The following is a 21,091-nucleotide window of genomic DNA, read 5'->3' on the forward strand; positions in this document are numbered from 1 at the left end:
TTGTCTGACTTTGAGCTATCTTTTAAAAAAAAACTGGTTGTTTCCCCACGCTTGAGGCTAGATGATTTAGGTGAGTCCTTTTATGGCGATTTAATGGTGATATGCTGTGGTTTTTGTGGCCTTCCTCCATTCGTCAGCTTTATTTTATGCCATGCTCAGGGCTTTTTTTAAATTGCATTTTTAGTTAGTGAAACTATCCAACTCCTTTGGAAGTTAGGCAGCCTAAACATTTGACTAGTACACTAATATAAAAATAAGTTGATTTGTAATTAGCGTGGTGTTCATTAATGTAATTTCTTCCTTTTAAGAAAGTCCAATTGTTGTATTATGAAATCAAAACTGTATGAGAGAATTAATTCAAGATCAGAAGGCACAACACTTACAAAACTCCTGTTGTTTGAATAAAATAATGAAAATCCTGGGAGAGATCCATTGCACGTGTTTATTGGCAGCTCTTAGTAACCTTGAGCAAGTAATTAAACCCCTTGGCCTATTTTCTCATCAAAAAAATGGGTGTTTAGAGAGCATTAATTAAACAGTACTTATGAAATGTTTTTAGGATGTTAAATGATTAAAAGCCTGCATAGATTCATAATAAGTTACATGCTCGTTTTGTATTAAGCTTAATTTTCCTGAATCTTACATAAATGAAAAAAACATAAATTCTTGGTGACATGCAATTTGCTACATTTTTATCACCAATAATACCTTTGTGCTGTGTTGCATTCATTAAGCAGTAATCAATTCCTAGTGGCTAAGTTTTGGATTTAACCCATGCGATATAAATCAACAGCAAGGTTCATTAGCCTCCGCAATTTCTCTGGGATGCATAAGTCATAAGAATTATTAGTGCTTATCACACATGGTGATTGCATAATTTTATTAAAATGTATTTGGTAGTAGAGCAACTTGAGCAACCAATTAGTTAAGTTCAAGAGGTACCACAGTTAAATTATTTCGAGTAAGCCTCTGTGGATGAAAGATGCCCTGCCTATTTCTTATGGAAATGTATATATTGCTACTACACTCTATTTTCTCTATGAGTAGCTGGTAAATATATATCTTCTGTTCCTTGCTGCATCCCTAAATGAATTGTGCAACCATAAACTTGAGATCAGAAGAGTTTCTCCCTTTAAATTGGGAAATATTTTCTTACATGACCATTCTCTGCCTGTCTTGCTTTCTTGTGATTTCAGTTTTCTTTAAAAAGGCACTAAAGCGTGAAAATTGGTGCTCTCAAAGAAATAGAAATACTGCAAGTAGCTATGATTAAGAATGTCTTTATAAATTTGAACACAGCCTCCTAATCCATGGTTCATAAATCTCTCTCTCTCTCTCTCTCTCTCTCTCTCTCTCTCTCTCTCTCTCTCTCTCTCCCTCCCTCCCTCCCTCCCTCCCTCCCTCCCTCCCTCCCTCCCTCCCTCCCTCAGTGTGTGTGTGTGTGTGTGTGTGTGTGTGTGGTCTTCCTTTGCTCAACTCTTTCCATATCCCAGCCATGCTGGATGTTGTTTGGGGATCTTGATTTGTGTTGCCAGCGTGATCTGTTAGGTGCAGACAGATCAGAACATGAAGCACCTTGATTATTAACCAATGTAAAGCCAGTTGTCTAATTTAAACAGTATAGGACAAATCTGATCCCATTTTTATGGACTTTAGGCAGTCCACTCAGCAATATAAAAACAAAATTTAAAAAATAATACAAAACAAAGGTAAAAGCAGAATTAAAAACATTGTCAAAATTGTTCCAAAGGTGCTTTTTCAAAAGGCAACAGGACTTTCTGGTTTTTTTCTTTGAAGATACTAGCTTCTCATCCGAGAAGCTTCTTCAGCTCTGACTGGATGGTGGGGAATGGAAGGATTTCCAGAAAATGTAAAATGTGAGTGGTTCCTGTGATTTGCAAGTTGCCTCTTGAAAAAGCACCTTTGGGACAACCATGACCTAGATGCCTGAGAATCTCCATAAAGATTATTCAAATTAAAATATAAAAGTTAAAAAGGTGAAGAGAGCACCCACAAGCCACTAACTATCCCCAGAATTGCCTATCGCTCTTAGATCCACATACCAATTAGCAGAGCTAGATCTTTTCTATAAGGCCAGAAGAGTGAAGACCTGCTCACCTCTGAGACAAGATGTTCCATAGGGTGGGATGGATCATTGGAACAAGACATACTGAAGTAATATACAAAAGGTTGGTCCAGGAGAACATATTGCCATATTATCCAGCATGCATCAAGAATAATGTCTCCTGTTCCTCAGTTTTTCCTAAAGCCAGCTTCAACACCTCAGGTGTTCCTTTCAGTGTAAGGCTCTAGCCTTCATTGGATGGTTCCAAACATTTTAATAAGAAATGAAATTAAGGATATTGTAAAACAAGGAGACTCTGTTAAGTCTCCTTTTTGGTATTGGAATGTAGGTTGACCTCTTTCAACCAGTTGGCCACTGTGGTGTTCTCCAGATTTTCTTTTACTCATCTTTCATCTTTTACTTGTCATATTTCTATATATACATTCTTTCAATTCCTGTAGCCCTCCAATTTAGTTATGACCAGAATAGTGATCTAATTTAATGTTCTAATATTAGAGGTTCTTCTAAGTAGGGAATGTCTTCTAAAGCAGGGGTCACCGTCATCGTCACGTGATGTATCAGGACTTTTTCCCCCCTTCGCTAAACCGGGCATGGGCATGGCCAGCGTGTGATGTATCCGGCCTGTGGGCTGGGAGTTTAACAGCCCTGTTCTAAAGTATCTTGCATGTTGATATATCTACTTTACAGAGGTAGGCTTTTTGGCTCTTCTAGGTTTTGGCAAACAATGTTCATAGCAACATTGGGTTGCACTTGCAACCACGTGGTAGCTTAACAACAGTCTCATAAAATATTGTAAAATTGGGTCAGCCACATGACTGTCCTGTTTTATTAATGTTGCAACTTATGACCATAATAGGCTGGCTCCAGTACCATTGTAACTCGAGGACTATGTATACAGCCTGAAATGGTTTTTAAAGAAAAAAAATCTCATGATTAATTTATTAGAGTGTGTGAAGTCTGTTCCATACTTGCTTTCTCAGTTAAGAAGTTCTGATGATGGTAACACAAAATTCACTTGTCAAAATGTGTTTAATTACCATGATTAAAGGTATAGCTGGCAGGATATTTAATACTTGGAGCTAATTCCTATTATGATGTTGCAGTGATATGTGAGATTCAACTAAATGTACTAACTGGAGCCAACTTCCATTGTGATAAAAGGTTGGTTTGTAGTATAGTACTTAATTGTAGTTAATTTGAAAATAAGAGAATTGCACTGTATTTTGGTTGCTGGCAGACTAAAAATAAAACCTATGTCATAGTTATCAAAAATGTCATTTAAAAAATAGACAGTTGTTAGTCTAAAAAAATTAAATACAGATTTGATCCTGACTAAAGCCAAATACACTAGCAGTCTTTTTTTAAAAAAAAAAAAAAAATCAAAATGCCAAGGACAGTAAAATGGATTCAGGAACTAGGAATACATCATACTTAATTCAAAACAAAACTATAATGGCTTTAGCACCCAACACGATGAGCAAAATGTCAAATGCAGAACCTAAAGCACTCACCATATTTGACACTTTCCTTCCTTAAAAAATAAAAATAAAAAACTTTTGGATCTGGCATTCTAGGGATAGCCTTTAAGTCGTTACAACATCTTCATTTTCTTACAGTAGAATGTTTTTGGATCCCAGAAGTATTCAGGACTCAGAAAAATCGTTTTGCCTTCTGATACCCACTTCACTTGAGACGTCCCTGCTGTATTGAACACAACTGCAACTAGCTGGCTTTGCCATTGCACAATATGTTTTAAGTGACATAGATTAATTTGAATTGATCAACGGACAAAGAACATTGGATTGCAAAGTTAGCTGAAAATGAAATAGCCTGCATATTAGTCCTTAAACCACATACGTCTCCTGTGTGGGATGCAGAAATGGCAAAGTAGAAACAGTTAAATTTGGTTGCATCACAGTACAGCCAGTATGGCTTTCTGCTGTATTTTGTGTGTGGGTGTGTATGTGCTTCCTTTGTAATTATGATGACAATAATTTGCAACTGACTGCATTATTAGCATTTTATCTTTCGATACAGATAGTTAGGTGCATTTCAGAAATGTATAGTACAGGTTGATAAAGTTTGTGCTTTGAAAGAATAACACACATTCGCAGATACTCAATAGCTCTAACCAAAGAATGTAGCTCTTGACTGCAGCCTACATATCTGGGACCTGATTAATTTGTGGAAATGCCGACAGGATCTTGCTGACACAACTATAGCCTTGCTTATTGATTCACTTTTCATGATTATCTGGTAAATTACTTCACCCCATTCTCAAAAGAATGGATCCTGGCTTTCTTTCATTCTCGGGTTATTATATTGTTTGCTTTCTTGGATATTTTAAAAATTCAGTCTGTTATAAATCTGTTTGTGTGTAAAAGGCAATTACATTTTTGGTTGACAAAGGCAACCTCAACTAGCTGCACTGTGGTAGAAGAGCACTGGTTGTTTCTAAATTAATTTTAAGACCAGAAAGCATGTCCTGTGAGCTGAACCCATCCACTCTTTCCATCAAAACAACAAGAAGCTTCTCTTTTAACTACAGAAAAGTAAGCCAAGCATTCAAACCTCTCAGAAGAACTGGCAAACTATTTGGAGAACAGTAGGCACCCTGTATTTGCAATGTTCAGACTTCAGAAGCTTCCCAAAGCATCATGAGAATGGGGTGCACAATTTGGAGAATGGTGCGAGTGGACTCAAGAAGGCCTGGTGTGGCCAACAGCTAGACCACATAGAATAGAATCAGGTTGGGCACACCTTGTCAAAAATGGGAGGAAAAGAGTAAAAGTGGGCATAGCAGGGCTGTAGCAGGCAGGGTGGTAGGGAAAACTGGGCTTTGCATGGGGAAGAGGGGTGGCTGGCTCCAGTGTAGCTTAAGGCAGCATTTCTCAGTGGCAACAGAGGTGCTGGGGCTGAAGTAGAAGCCTGGATGCAGGAGAAACTGGATGAAACTGCTGAAGGCCCCTGGCTTCTGCTTCAGCCTTAGCTCCAGTGCTGCCAACTAGTAGTACTGCTGTGGAGAGCAGCCAGAAGGGCATAGATTGGGGTGGGGGTGGGGGAGTATGGGCATGTGGAGGGGAGTTGCAGCACCCCACGGTTATAAGTGTGGGTTAGCTGCAAGTTTTGACCACATGACCAAGGGTGCGTTGCAATAGCTATAACTTCAGGCATGGGTTGTACATCCCTTTGGCCCTATCGTAAATTCAAGTGGTTGCTGAACGAAAGGCCATAACTGGAGGACTACCTGGATAACAGTTTATAACATTATTCAGTTTATAAACTGAATTTTATCCTGTTGAGCCGCTGTCCCCTGAAACTGCTCTTTCTTTATTCAGCAAATGATGCAAGCCAAGGTAGGTTACATGGGAGATGAACTATAAAAGCGTGTTTCCTAGTGAACTTTTTTAATCTATGAAGTATTTTAGCACTTTGTAAATTTCTCAAAGTCACTTGCAGCAATTATGCACTAGAGGGAGCTATACTTCCACCGCTGAAGAAATTAAAATTTAAATTAAGAATCTACAACACTACAACACAATTATATCAGCTAATAATCAGATAATCAGGGGGCTAGGGCCTTTTTTTTTTCTTTACAGATAAAAAAATGTGCACGAATACATAAGAATATTGCTTTTTTAAATAAAAACAGGCCCGGTCCTACTATTATGTTTGTTTTGAACTGTCCCTGGATTTTTTAAATTAGAGGCTGGCAACATGGACATTTTTGATTTAAAGCCAATAACCTTACAATGGTTCTCTCCCAATCCCTACATGAAATATTTTTAATGGCTGGAATCTTCAATATTATCCAATCTTTTGAGTTTTCAGTATGCTTGGGTGAGAGCTTGAGGGTAAAATTGTCAAAACTTCATCACATATAGTGATATCAAAAGGTTTTCAATTGTTCTAATGGTTTTAAATTTTCCATTACTTGACCGCGATGCCATTATGATTGCACACTGAGACAATTGCCAACTTTTAAAGGGACATCTTGCTGCTACCCAGATTTTTTAGACCAGGGTCGTCAAACTCAATTTCATTGAGGGCTGCATCAGGGTTGTGTTTGACCTTGGGGGGGCATGACCAGTTTGATGTCACTCGTGCCGGGGGCACCTGTGGTGGCCTGAGCACTCTGTCAGCAGAAACCGGCTCCCAAGCTCCGTTTTTGGCTGTGATGGCTTCCTGCAACCCTCTGCCAGCGAAAACTGTTTTCATTGGCAGAGGCATCACGGTCCTTTGCTGTTTCCAAGGCAGTCCCGCAGACCAGATCTAAGCATCCCACCGGCCAGATCCGGCCTGTGGGCCTTGAGTTTGACCCCTTTTTTAGACTCTGGTGCTAACAATCCCTTGCCATTAGCCAAGGTGACTACAATGAATGATAGCTGGTCCAGAGCATTTGGAGAGCATCAGTTTTGCTTGTCCCTGCTTTAAACTATGGATGGAGATTAGGTCTACCTTTGCTGCATTGCCTCCCTGAGCTGTTTGAAGAAATACTGGATATAACTTTACCAAACGGGCAGCTGTCAAATGTAGTATCTGTCAAAACAAACCACACTATGCACAGACAGGAACGCAGATGGAGCTCACCATTGTTTGTCTTTCTTCAACTAAAGAAATGTTTGCATAAAAATGTTTATGAAAAATAATTTACTCCTGAAAATTACACACAAAAATTGGGGGGGGGGGGGCAGTGAAATGCGCATGAAGGGTAATTTAAAAGCAGTCCTAGGGGAAATTTAGCTTTCTGAAATATGAATTGGAGAAATTTACATGAAAAAGGAAGACCGCAAGGATACATGGATGAAAAAGATATACTATGACGGCATAAAAAATCCATGCACATTAGTAATGTCAGGTGAATCTCTATGATATATAAACAGTTATAATTAACATGCATATGCGTACATGTATATATAAAGCGTTTCTTTGAAAAACCCAAACATAGTCCAAAATATTATATTACTTGTACGGACAGTTAAACTAATTAAATTTGTACCTGACTATAGATGCTCAGTTAAAATTTCTGGTTTTTGGAAAGTCGTCGCTTCCTAAGAGCACTTCCAAGAGAAACTCTGTATGTGTATATAACAACATGTGGGTACAAGGTCAGTTTTTCTTGATGCTTTTTCCATGCCAAACCACACTGTTCCTTTAAATAAGTAAAATTAAAAGCTAGAGACAGAACAGACAGCAGCACATTGCTCACCTTAACTGATCTCAAACACTAAGCAGACTCAGATCTGATCAGTATTTGCCTCAAAGATCACCAGGAGACCCGAATTTTGGATAAGGGGGGAAAAAAATAGCCCCCAGATCATTTCCATACAAAGAATTTCTGCCAATTCAAAATAGTTGTGCCTGAGCAGTTGAAGATGGCTCATTTCAAGGGCTGAGTTAGCTCTTCTCTGCACTGATTTATTGCAAACTGGAGAAAATCTAAGCTCTTTTGCAATGCTAGAACTTTTGGGCCATCAATTTCCCTATTGGTGGAAGCCTTCATCTGTCCTGGGTTCCAACTCCTGACCTCAGATGAGTCCTGGTACAAAGTACTCACTTGAAACCTTGTATAGCTTGTTTGTAAGTCAACAGACCACCCCTCCCCCCCCCCAACCTGGACAAAGCGGAAAACAGGTAGATTTTCTGTCATCTCTTTGCTTGGCCTGCTATGTGAGGAAAAAAGTTGCAAGAATCTGCAAATATTTTATAAAAATAGTTTTGAGGGTAGAAGTTGAAATTGTTTCAACTTCCACCCTCAAAACGACGCTGTAAGGCATTGCACACCAGAACAACTAGACACAAGGACAGTTTTTTCCCCTATGCCATCATTCTACTGAACAACTAATTCCCACAACAATGTCAAACTATTTAGTAAGGCTGTATTATTATTATTATTATTCTCACCTTTCCTATTACCTATCTCCTTTTCTATTTACAATTATAACTTTGTTGCTTGTTACGATTTATATTGTTTTATAGTTCCCTAGTATGATTAAGTTAATTGCTTATTTAATATCCTATGACTAGACTAGACTAGACTAGACTAGACTAGAATAGAATAGAATAGAATAGAATAGAATAGAATAGAATAGAATAGAATAGAATAGAATAGAATAGAATAGAATAGAATAGAATTCTTTATTGGCCAAGGAATTTGTCTTGGTGCATACGCTCTCAGTGTACATAAAAGAAAAGATACATTCATCAAGAATCATAAGGTACAATACTTAATGATAATCATAGGGAACAAATAAGCAATCAAATCATATTAGGAAACAGTCAATATAAATCTTAAGGATACCAGCGACAAGGTTACAGTCATACAGTCATAAGTGGGAGGAGATGGGTGACGGAGGAGATGGAAATGATGAGAAGATTAATAGTAATGTAGACTTAATAACTAGTTTGACAGTGTTGAGAGAATTATTTGTTTAGCAGAGTGATGGCATTTGAGAAAAAACTGTCCTTGTGTCTAGTTCTGGTATGCAGTGCTCTATAGCGTCGTTTTGAGGGTAAGAGTTGGAACAGTTTATGTCCAGGATGCGAGGGGTCTGTAAATATTTTCACAGCCCTCTTTTTGACTTGTGTAGTATACAGGTCCTCAGTGGAAGGCAGGTTGATAGCAATTGTTTTTTCTGCAGTTCTAGTTATCCTCTGAAGTCTGTGTCTTTCTTGTTGGGTTGCAGAACCAAACCAGACAGTTATAGAGGTACAGATGACAGACTCAATAATTCCTCTGTAGAACTGTATCAGCAGCTCCTTGGGCAGTTTGAGCTTTCTGAGTTGGCGCAGAAAGAACGTTCTTTGTTGTGCTTTTTTGATGATGTTTTTGATGTTAGGTGTCCATTTTAGGTCTTGAAATATGGTAGAACCTAGAAATTTGAAGGTCTCTACTGTTGATACTGTGTTGTCTAGACTATCACTAAGTGTTGTATCTTATGATTTATGATGAATGTCTTTTTATGATGACTCTGATCATGATTTATCACTTATAGTATACGTACACTGTGAGCTTATGCACTGAAGACAAATTTCTTGTGTGTCCAATCACACTTGGCCAATAAAGAATAAAGAAAGAGTCAAATTAGCCTGGAGAAAATCAGTTACATTTTAAAGTGGAATTCCTGGAGCTTCTGAGTATAATTGATTAGAAAGACTGGGAAAACCAATTGGTTACCAGGCTGTTGGTAGCTAAGTGTTTGTGTTTTTATATGGTGGCTCCCTTCCTTCCTTCCTTCCTTCCTTCCTTCCTTCCTTCCTTCCTTCCTTCCTTCCTTCCTCTCTCTCTCTCTCTGTCTCTTTCTTTTCTTTTCTTTCCTTTTCTTTTCAAACTGCCATCTCTCATAGTTGTCCAGACTAACAGCACAGATGTAAAGGAAAAGTACTAATTTGTTTATTTCATTTCCTTTACTTACTTACTTACTTACTTACTTACTTACTTACTTACTTACTTACTTACTTACTTACTTACTTACGAGATTTTTCTTTAAACTCTGCAGCAGCTGTGAGGGTGGGGCATTGAATAACATTTTTGCACAGCTTGGAAGACAATTGATCACAGACAGTCATTATTTAGTGACTGCCTCATTTAATAATGTTACAAAAGTGATGGGGAATTAATTTTACAATCAATTTTCCCATTTACGACTTTTGAAGATCTGCAAAGCAAAAGAAAGCTAAAGTAAGACCTTAAGCACTATTGCAGTTTCACTTAGCAACCACTTCATTTTAGCAATTGAGTTGTGAGTCCCAGTTGCTAAATGTGGAGTACCATAGTTTATAGCAATGGCAATAGAACTTAGATTTATTGTATATACTGCTTCATAGTGTTTTACAGCCCTCTGTAAATGGTTTACAGAATCAGCATATTGCCCCCAACAATCTGGGTCCTCATTTTACTGACCTTGAAATGACGGAAGGCTGAGTCAACCTTGAGCCAGTCAAGATCCAACTCCCAAGCTGTGAGCAGTACAGTATTGCATTCTAACCACTGTGTCACCACGGAGCTCCTTCCTTGCATTTTCAGACTGGTAGCACTGAGGAGGAGCATAGGTTGGTTTCAAACTGCTTTGCAAGGATCAGAGAGTGAAAACGGTGGATGTGTGGAACTATCCTAAGAAATCTAGGTGTGAATATTGAGACACAAGCACTGTATACATATGTTTTTTAAAATCTTTGGTTATAATTTTTTTTTTTAATTTGATTTATATGCCGCCCTTCTCCGGAGACTCAGGGCGGCTTACAATGCATTAAGCAATAGCCTTCATACTTTTGTATATTTATACAAAGTCAGCTTATTGCCCCCACAAACTGGGTCCTCATTTAACCTACTTTAGAAAGGATGGAAGGCTGAGTCAACCTTGAGCCTTGGAGAGATTCGAACCAGCAGTAAATTGCAGGCAGCTGTGTTAATAACAGGGTGCTTTAAACCACTGTAGTACCAAGGCTCTTATGATCAGTAATTATATGGTCATTGATTAGGTTAAAAAAATTGTTAAGTATTTAGACAAAAATTGTACTTTTGTAAGATTAGTGTTGAATTCCTATTCTTTGGTAGAACTTCTGAATCATTGAGATTCAGTTTCAGCATAGTTTGCTGAAAGGGCAACTGATATTATTTTCATGCTGTTTACTCAATAACTTAAATGTCATATACTGTATCATTTATTATGGTGTCCCTGTACAGTGGGGAACGAATGAAGATCTCTAACAAAAAAAAGTTTCACAACTGTCCACCCAGACTGTGTGCTTTTTTGGAATACTTTGCAGTAAAGGATACATATAAAATGAAAGAAACAAATGTTAATCCTCTGCGAGGGGTAGTTTGTGAACATTCAAAGTGACAACGGCAGTGAAAAAAGTGACTTATGACCATTTTCCACACTTGCGACCATTACAGCATCCCCATGATCACGTGATCAAAATTCAGACACTTGGCAATTGATTCACATTTATGACGATTGCCGTGTCGCAGGGGTCATGCGATCAGCTTTTGCGACCTTCTGACCAGCAAAGTCAGTGAGGAAGCCAGATTCACTTAACAAGAGGGTTAGTTAGTACTTAACAATTGCCAGTGATTCAGTTATTGCAAGAAAGGTTTTAAAACGGGGCAAAACTCATTCAGCAACTGTCTTGCTTAGCAATAAAAATGTTGGAGCTCAATTGTGGTTGTAAGTCGAGGACTACCTATAATATGTGGACTTCAACTTGCCGTATCCGCCAGTCAGCCAGCAGCATTTTGGGAGTTGAATTCTATACATCTTCAACATGTCAAGATTGAAAAACACTGATGTATTGCATGCAAGTCAAGTGCTTTAGTATTGAAGTAGGTATTTAAGAAGTAAATATAGTAGGGTGTGTTGCTTTCCAGTTGTGGATCTACAAATTAGGCAGGGGCATGCATGGGAGATCTCAAAAAAGCCACAATCATGGGCATGACCACATGATTGAAACTTTATCCCTTATTATGTGGGATGCTCCATCCCTTTTTTCCATTGTGGCCCCATGTTGTCTTTCGATCCTAGGTAGAGGCAAATGTAGGGTCTCCTGCTTGGGCAGGGGGTTGGACTAGATGACCTTCAAGGTCCCTTCTAACTCTGTTAATCTGTTAAAATCTTGTTCTTTTTATTACTTATGGACAGCTCTGAAGAGAGCTGTAAATTAACCCTGAGAATTCTAAGGAAACTTGTTAAAGAACAATCCCAGGATTATTGGAGGAAACAAAAACATGGCTGACATCTGACATCACTTTATCAACAATGTAGCATCAGTTTCTTTTTTTTTATATGCTTATTTTTTTCCCCATTACTGGGCCATAAAATAATTGGGAAGAAGATATAAAAGTTTCTAGAAAAAGAAGAAGAAAATGGGTGAGAACTGAAAATATAGGCCTGTTGTTTCACCTTTGGTTGCCATAAAATTATATTGAAATATTTTCCATTGCTGAGAATTGAAGCCATACATAGTTATTAAATTACTGTGTCCTTTGTCAGTTACTGACTTCCTGGAATGTTATAGAACTTGAGCATTTTTCACACCCAGCCAAAAAAATGCATCTTGTATAAATCGTGCCATCCAACAATAATAAATCCTTTATCTTATGGGCCCTGCCTTTCATTCTAAATGCATTAGAGTGTGTGCTGTTTTATGGATCTGGCTGGATTAGTAATTTTCTTTGGGTCAAATATTTAAAGAGGGTTATTGTTCCTTTTTTGCTAACCCTGTGTCTTCATCTTTAATCAATATAAATGAATCAGAGTAACTATGTGAAATCAAAACTGAGACAAGATAAGACTTGTAAAGAGGAGGAGGAGGCTTTCTAAAATCCATTATAAAGATTAGTGCCCCTGCAATATAAGAATCACATAAAATAATAACAAAGCGTGTATGTATAGAAGTGCATGTGCATATATTTCTTTGTTTAAAGCAGCCTTCTCCCACTTGTAAATTACACAGCTATCTCCTCTCAAACATTTCTTCTCTATCTAAACATAGAGAATATCTGCCACTTTAATCTTCCAATAGAAAAAGGAAATTCCCAGAAGCCCCAACTATCTCTGATTCAGTAGCACATATCAACTTGTGCTGGAGAGGTTTCTTTAATGACTTGATATTCAGCAGCACCAGATCCAGACTGAAGGGCTAAAAAATGCTTATAAAATACACTCTGGGAATCATGTATGTCTATAAAAAGGAACAGCCTCTTACCTACTTAGATTGTTTTTCTTTTACCCACATCTGCCACCATATTTCCTGTCTCTATGGAGAACTAGTGGCAACTCCAAAGCTACTTTCCTCCCTCAGCAGGTGCATCTTACCTGTTCCGTTACATACTTGGTGAAATATTGCATATGCAATAATTTCATGTTATAAATAAAATGTTATGGTATGTATAATAATAATAGCTCACTTCTGTAATGACAATAAAACAAATGTCTGTTCCCAAGCTAATCTGGGTCTGCTCTTTTATCCTGGGAATTTGAATTTACAGGTGAAGTGGTAATAGACATACTTAGGCAAGACAAGATAAAGTGTTAGTTTTATCACTGAGTCATCTCAAGTTCATATTCTGAAAAATCTAGGATAACTGGCTCAGATTCAGAAACTCTTGTCAACATCATAGGAAGCTATCAATGAGTTTTGCTACTATCTCTTTTTCATTGCCGGCAACATCTTAATGTATGAATGAAGATGGGAAACGATTTTTTTTTTTACTTCGGTTTATCCTCCCTCCCTAAAGACATTGATCTGTGCCCTGGAATCTGATAAGTAGATGGCATACCAATTGCAATAATAAAAAGCTAACAAAAAAGGCATTTGTTCATCTTGCTTTGACTAGATGTAGAAGATGAAGATGCTACAAGTTACCCATCTTCAGACCCTAAGGAAGCTGGAAGAATGTGTCCTTGGTCTGAGGTGGCAGAGGCTGAATAAGGCATATATTTCTTAATCTATTCTTTCCTTGAATCAGCAGAAGGAAGTGTTTTCATGAGTAATATCAGAAACAGAAACATAGCTTGGCTATAGATGGCTTCCCTTCTGTAATCTCAATCCTATGTATGATGGTAATTTTTTAAAATTATGGAGCAAAGGCAGTCAATTCAAGATTTATAGTATTCTAATTGTGATGAGCATGGTATAAATTTGTTACATGTTCTGTTAAATTGACCGTGTTGTACAAAACTCTACTTCATTTATATTCTATAGAAACCTGTGTTATTGCCCTTATAGAGTTCCAGTAATTAATTTTTTTTGTTTCATGTTGTTTGTTTGTTTTCTTTACTTGTATGCTACTGACTCACCAAACAGTTCTAGGAATCATAAAACAAAGTGAACACCTTAAAGAGAGCACAAATGCATAAAATGAAAGAATAATATTCCTGATCACTCACTCATTCATTCTTTAATTGCCAGCAGTCTTATCATGTCCTTTTGGAAAGCTCTTCAGTCTTACACAAACCACAAACATGTCAGGCTGGTCTCCCCATCACTTGTGCTGCAGCCTGCCACAATCCTGAGATGGAGGGGCTGGGGTAGGAGGAAAGGGGTCTGTTGTAAATGGGGGATGGAGTGGGGAAGTAGCCTGGTCAGAAAGCAGAGGTGTGAATCAGTTTCATCTGGCCCACCTGCAAGGATTTTTGGGTGTCCAGGACCTGGAAATGAAATTTTAACTGCTTCTCAAAGTGTCCTGTTCTCAAAACATCCTACCATCCTATTGGGCACTGACAAACTGGGCAAAGAGGGGAGGGCTAAGGGTTTGGAACAGTGTAGCAATTTGTGTGGGATTTCTTCAGATCTGGCCTTGCTTTCGCTGCATCCAGTTGTCTAGTAAAAGAGCCTTGTAACCTTCTGATGGAGTCAAGCGTCTTTCTTTTCTAGAGAGCCAGCTGGGGCAGGCCTCTTTATACCTGATAGCCAGTACCTTGAACTGCACAAAAAGTCTACCATTAGCCAATGCAATTTGTGCAAATGTATGTTACTTTGCTCTACCAGTTTTAGTTTTGAATCATCTTGAGGATCAGCCGTGTATATGATTAGCTGCAGTAATCCCAGTGCAAGTGATAAACCGAAGGGTTATTGATGCAAAAATGTTGTGGTCCAGGAAAAGTCAGAACTGAGGTGCCAGACGCTTTGCAGAATAGCTCTACTGTTAATGGCTTTCACTTGTTTCAGTAGGTGCCACAAATCCAGGAGGATACCCTCCCCCTTCCCAGATTGTGTACTTGCTCTTTCAATGCCACCCTATTTAAAGCCAAATATGGAACTGTTTTTTATTCTTGATCAATGTTACTGAATGCCACAGATCCATCAAGAGGGCTATTCCCCACCCACTCGATCAAGGTCCTGATAAAGGTTATCCACAAGAAATGATCACAGCAGTTTCTATACGATGCCTAAGCATGGAAGCACACTGCAAGGAGCCCATATAATCTGCTACCAGAGAGAGTCTCTGTAATGGTTTCACCATCACCACCACTTTTCAAGAATATGCAGAGCTGTAGTGGCGCAGTGGTCAGAATGCAATACTGCGGGCTAACTCTGCCTACAGCCAGGAGTTTGATCCTGACCAGCACAAGGTTGACTCAACCTTCCATCCTTCCTAAGTCAGTAAAATGAGGACCCAGATGGTTGGGGGCAATATGCTGACTCTGTAAACTGCTTACAGCTGTAAAGCACTATGGAGTATATATAATCCTACGTGCTGTTGCTATTGCTATCTGGGTTGAACAATAGCCTCTTGTTGAAATTGCATCTTAACACACACACACACACATACCTGAAGAGACATTCATTACAGCATACTTCTATCTCCTCTCTGGCAATCAAAGTAACTAGTTGGGCTAAGGATCAACCTACAGGAGCTGGAAATGATCTCCTAGAGAACCCTGTCCACTTTCTCAAATTTCATAGGTTTGAATGAATTCCAAACAATAATAATCCTTTTTCTTGGTGGATAATAAAAGGACATTTGTACAGGTTGGGGAGAAAAAGCAATGTTGTATGGGAAGAATACCATCAATATTACTGAACTGGTACTTGTTTTTCTGCCTTCACTTTTGCTTTCAGCAGTGATGTTGGTCATGCAGAGGACCTTAATTATATTATCTTTACATTGTTGTCTCAATAGATAGCATAGTGGGTTCATGTAAAATATGGCTTCAAACATCAATTATAAAAACTTTGGTTCTACTTAGAATCACATTTTTGGAAAATAAGCTGCTGCTATGTATATTAAAAAACCCTGCAGTTTTTCATTTCTGCAAACATATTCATAGTATCAGTTGAAATTTTGGATGAGCTAAGCTGATTATTATTTGATGGAAATCAGTTTACTTTCTTTAGAATGGAAAGAGAAGTTTAGTAAAATATATGGTTACGGTTGATTGCTCTGAATATAATTAAAAGTAGAAAATTTCTACTGTGCGGTATCTTACGATGATTGTAGAGATGATTTAGAGTGAAGTGAAAAATAAGTAGTTCATGTAGAAACGAGGAGAGATCTGCAGATTTGCTCAGTCTGGATAACCAGAGCTTTTGATTCCCAATAACAAAACTGTATTTCTCTGAAATTTGTTCTGTATGGGTGGCGATGCCTTGAAATAGTACATGAAAACAAAATCTGAGCTTGAAAGTTCAAAGATAAGAAAAAATAACAACAAAAAAAGACTAGGTGGAAGATTGTCTTCCATTTGCTCAGTACCAGTGCCAATCCTTTTGGAGCAAGGGTCTCCAACCTTGGCAACTTTACAACTTGTGGACTTCAACTCCACAAGTTGAAGTCCACAAGTCGTAAAGTTGCCAAGGTTGGAGACCCCTGCTCTGGAAAGAAGGGTTGAGTTTGCAATGCAACCATAATTTGGAATAAGAAGCAGCATTAGCTGGGTTCTTCTGGAATAATTCTAGCATCTTGAATATGGACAGCTTAATGACGAATCTCAGCCTGAGCTCAAGAGAGAAAAGCCCACAGCTTAATGTCTGTGGAGAGTCTCAGTCATCCAGGTCATAGTTGTCTCAAAAGTGCTTTTTTCTTCAAAAGGCAACTCATTTCTTCTACGAGAAGCAATAGCACCTATATACCACTTCACAGTGCTTTACAGCCCTCTCTAATGGTTTACAGAGTCAGAATATTGCCCCCCAAAATCTGGCTCCTCCTTTTACCAATCTCAGAATGATGGAAGGCTGAGTCAACCTTGAGCCTGGTGAACTGCCGAACTGCCGTCAAATCAGCAGAAGTAGCCTACAGTACTGCACTCTAATCACTGTGTCCCCACGGCTCATAAAGCAAAACATTTTCTTCCTCCTCCTCAAGGAAAAAGCAATCAAGTTGCCTTTTGAAGAAAAAAAAAATCACCTTTGACACAAAGTCACAACCTGTGTCAGAGATTTGGATAACCAGCTCAACCTTTCCTCCCAATTTTGGGATTTGAAGGATTGAAATGGGATCACCTCTAGAGTTTTATTTCACTGCCAAGAAATGCTCTGACAATTAAATAGCCCCAGATAGTAATGCTGCACTATATTTTCTTGGTACTTCCTGGCTTTCCTAGAACCTCTTACGAGATATATTTTAGAGTAAAGTTTTTCATTCATTCATTAAACTCCACAATTTCTCGAAACACTGCTTCTTGAACCAAGCGTATTGTGTATCTTCAGCTTCCCAGAGAGAGGAAAGAGAAAAGAAAGCTGTAACAGTTCAAACAAAGGCGAATGTGAAAGTTAATAATGATGAATTTTGTCATAAGCAAATGCTATTGACCTTCAGAGAATATTTGCTGACATTTTAATACTATAGAGGGCAGAGTATAAAGGCCATCCACTCTGAAGAACATCATGGAATTAAAAAGAAAGAAGAAGTCATCCATTAGATTTTATTATAGCTGGATAGAGTATGAGCATAAGATAGCAATTTGTAAAGATCTTAGATAAATATATTACCCAGTGTTGAACTAAAACCACAGGATTATGGAAATAGTTTAAACACTCCAATGTTTTTTTCATTTAGCAATAAAAGAACTAAGATGGGACTATGAAAAGAAGAAATAAAAAGGTTTTTTTTAATAAAAAAAACCCCACTAAATACTTGCAGAAATAGAGGATATTTAACGAAAGGAGGAATAAATAGCAAAATGTTTCCCATGCTACAGGGAGGTGTTTTTTTTTTTTTTAACAATAGAGTAATATTTTTAAAAAACATAATGAGCGAATTATTCCTGAGTTGATTGGAATGTGCAGCCATGTGGTGATAGAGCTAATGCAATGGAACAGCATGCATTATACTGTATATTGCGTGCTGGAAGGTTTTATCCGGTATTAAATAACTATATACAAATTCTGGCAGGAAAATCTTTGAATTCCAAAAGTTTCATACTTTTTCTTTTTTACAAAATCTTTTTTAGATATATTGAAATATTAAAAGAGCACAAGCCTAAATTAGTCTGGACTGAAAAAATTGCTGAACACTACTTGGAATATAAAAAGTGAGTTTTTATTATTATTTATTGTTCACTAAATTCAATAAATGCAGAAACTGCTGTTGAACAATCTAAATTCATGAATGACCTTTTGACTGAAGGTAAAGAAATAAAACATCTTGTTTACTTTTAAAAGTTTCAAACAATACAAAAAGATTGGTTTTTAAGAAATTGGATAAATAGCAGAATCTTTACCCATAAGATGTTAAGTACGTGTTGATCATGTAACAAAACAAAGGATGGTTTTATTGTAGACGAAGGTACTAACACTTGTTCATATTAAGTCAAATCCATTATTATATGTGGCTGCATTTGTGTGTGAGAGAGCTGGATGTTAACACATTTAATAACTCTTTTTGTTGACAGCTGGATTTAAAATTTCCTTTAAGATCAAAAGATATATTACTTTATTCTCAAGGTTTTATTTTATGAGAAAACAAACTAAACTCATACCTATTTTTCAAGGAAAAAAAACTCAGTCCAGAATGGTTTTCTGATCCAGATTTGAAACGGGTTATAGGTGTCAGGGTTCCAAGTAATAGATCCATTGCAAGCAAAAACTCCGAGGCAGGTTGATTCGTCAAAGAATAGCTTTATTGGAAATATCATATTGGCACATAGCTGGTGAAAACCAACTCTGTGGGGGCCTTTGGTTTTCACTTAAATTAAAACTAAAAGTTTTCCCCTCAACCCCAAACAGTGAGTCACATGGCTCAATCAAGGCAGCGTCCGCTGGTCTGGTGACATCACTCCTTCTTCCTCCGACCAGGTGTGAGAACATCCTTGATTCCCAAGAGAAAGTATTTATTTTGACTACACAACCCCAGCTATCTCTAATCCCCCCCCTCCTATCCCTCGCTCCAATGTGGCAGCACTGAAGCCTCAAGATGGCTTCCGCCAGATCAGCTTTCAGCGTTGACAGTAGGACATCGTAAAGGGATAAGCAGGCACCAGGTTTTTGTTTTATGATTTTATGCTTTTGTGGTTTCTCATAGTTATTGTTGTTGTGAGCCAACCAGAGTTGTACTTTAGAAAGATGGTCAAATAAATAAATCTGGTGGCGTTTCCCTGCTGAAATACATTATTTTCTTCATTGCAATTTGACCCCAACATGGGATTTTGGGAACAAATTATAGGCTGGCCCTATGTTAAAGGCTTAAGAACCAAGAAGTCAATGTTGAGCAGTGCTCTGGGATATAAGGAATGATTTTTTTTTCAGAAAACTTTGCATTCCATACCCATCCTTCTTGGATGGTTGTAAGTGGTGATTTCCTCTCATTTTCTATTCTATATTAAAAGAAATAGAATGATTTAGACAAAGGTTGACTTGTTTTTTAAAGCACAGTGAATTCTTTCCCTTTTGATATTTTGCTTGAGGAAGTTTTCACTATCTTCAATCCTTTTCCCATCAGAAAGGCTGAAGTACTTTATTTGAGAAACATCTCAGCTGGAAAATGTATCTGTCTTCACTTTGCAAGAAATCCAGGCAAAGTAAAGAAAAACTAAGAGAACCACTACCATATGCATTGTTTAAAATAATATCTTATGCATTTAATGTAGCTTTCCAAATTGTAGAATGTCGTTAATTATTTTGCTAATTATAAGTTGTTCTCAAGCCACAAACAATTGTCCTATATTCTTTTTTTCTCTCTCAGTAACATGTTTAGTCTCCTCCCTCAATCCTATCCTCTAGTTTTGTGGAAGGAAATACATTGCAGGAGAAAAATAGCAGATGTATTTGTCACTAGAGTATCAATCTATATAATGATATATTAACTACACTATTTCTTTCTCTCTTTTTTTTCCCTTGTGCCTCCTGCAGAAGTAAAGGAAACAAGCATATAGTCTTCTACCCAACTTTGAAGGTATGCTAATCTAATTTTAATGGAGTGGATGCACCATAACTAGGAACTGGAGAGAATTTAGTTTGCATTTTGATAACATTTTATCCAATGCACTTCTAAATTCTCATTATTTTGTGATGCAGCTCTCTGAGCATAAAATGCATATGACAGGGAGACATATACATAGAAATATGTATGGTTGGAAACTTTTAAAAAAGTATAATCAATGCAGTGGAATTGGAACAGAAGAAACTTAAGAGGAAAAAAAAATAAACAGAAAGATGCCAAAACTGACAGATGCATGCATCTCTATTCAAAACATGAAGTTATTTTACTCATGTTCCAAGGCCAGTACATTTATTAGTAAAATAGAGTAGCTACATTCCCTCTGTCAAGGAATAAATTGTCAGATTATTAACTGGCAATTTATAGAAGTTGTAGCTCATTTAATGGTTTGTACTGATAATAAATGAAAGCTGTTTATGATATGTGATTTTTTTGTTTTTGTTTCTGTGAACCTCTCCCCCCAAACCATCAATCAATCCCTAAAGAGTATATTCAGCAAAATTAATAATCCATAATATTTCTCTTGTGTTTTGCAGTCCATTCAACTGCGGTTGGAACTTGCAAAGCAACTGGGCACAGGAATCGCTATCTGGGAATTGGGCCAAGGCTTGGATTATTTTTATGATTTGCTTTAAAAAAATGCTCTTTTCTTCACTGATCCTTCATCTTCAGTCAAATGAAGGGGGTCGATGTGGGCAGGACATTTATTTTTGGGGGGCGGCTATGTAATTTATATGAAGCCTGCTTCAGACTTTCCAATAAAAGATATCTTTTGAGGTATTGCCTTTCTTGTAGTGCGTGTAGACGAGTAATTTTAAAGCAGAGAGAGACACCAATACTGGTGTGTGGGAAACTCAGCTACAATGAAAGTAGGTAAGACATTATTTTTTTCATTTTTTATGCTTAAAGCCATGGAGAAAATCTATCTGTGTGGTCTATAAGAGTAAAAAATGACTTGATGGTGCATAACCATAATCATTATCATGCTTAAAGGTAATTCAAAGTGCAGTGCTTGTGCTCCAATCTGGTAGAATCTTAAGAAGTCAGTAGAATTGACCTCCAAGTACACATCAGGTTGTAACAATTAATTATTTGGTGCGCTGAAGTAAACTGATTCTTGGGCA

The 21,091-nt window shown here is 37.6% G+C and overlaps 1 protein-coding gene across 1 annotated transcript in view; it reads left to right on the top strand.

Annotated features, from left to right (window-relative positions):
• Nucleotides 1-20,747, top strand: part of CHID1 (chitinase domain containing 1) — a 117,122-nt gene extending 96,375 nt beyond the window's left edge. The window contains exons 11-13 of the mRNA XM_034416840.2: nucleotides 17,983-18,063; nucleotides 19,880-19,922; nucleotides 20,504-20,747. Of these exons, the coding sequence (XP_034272731.2) occupies nucleotides 17,983-18,063; nucleotides 19,880-19,922; nucleotides 20,504-20,602 (223 nt within the window). The 3' untranslated portion in view covers nucleotides 20,603-20,747. The remainder of the gene's footprint in view (nucleotides 1-17,982; nucleotides 18,064-19,879; nucleotides 19,923-20,503) is intronic.
• Nucleotides 20,748-21,091: the final 344 nt, after the last annotated feature.

Source organism: Pantherophis guttatus, chromosome 1 (genome assembly GCF_059756535.1).
Source record: "Pantherophis guttatus breed Tessera chromosome 1, ASM5975653v1, whole genome shotgun sequence".
In the NCBI taxonomy this organism is placed as follows: Eukaryota; Metazoa; Chordata; class Lepidosauria; order Squamata; family Colubridae; genus Pantherophis; species Pantherophis guttatus.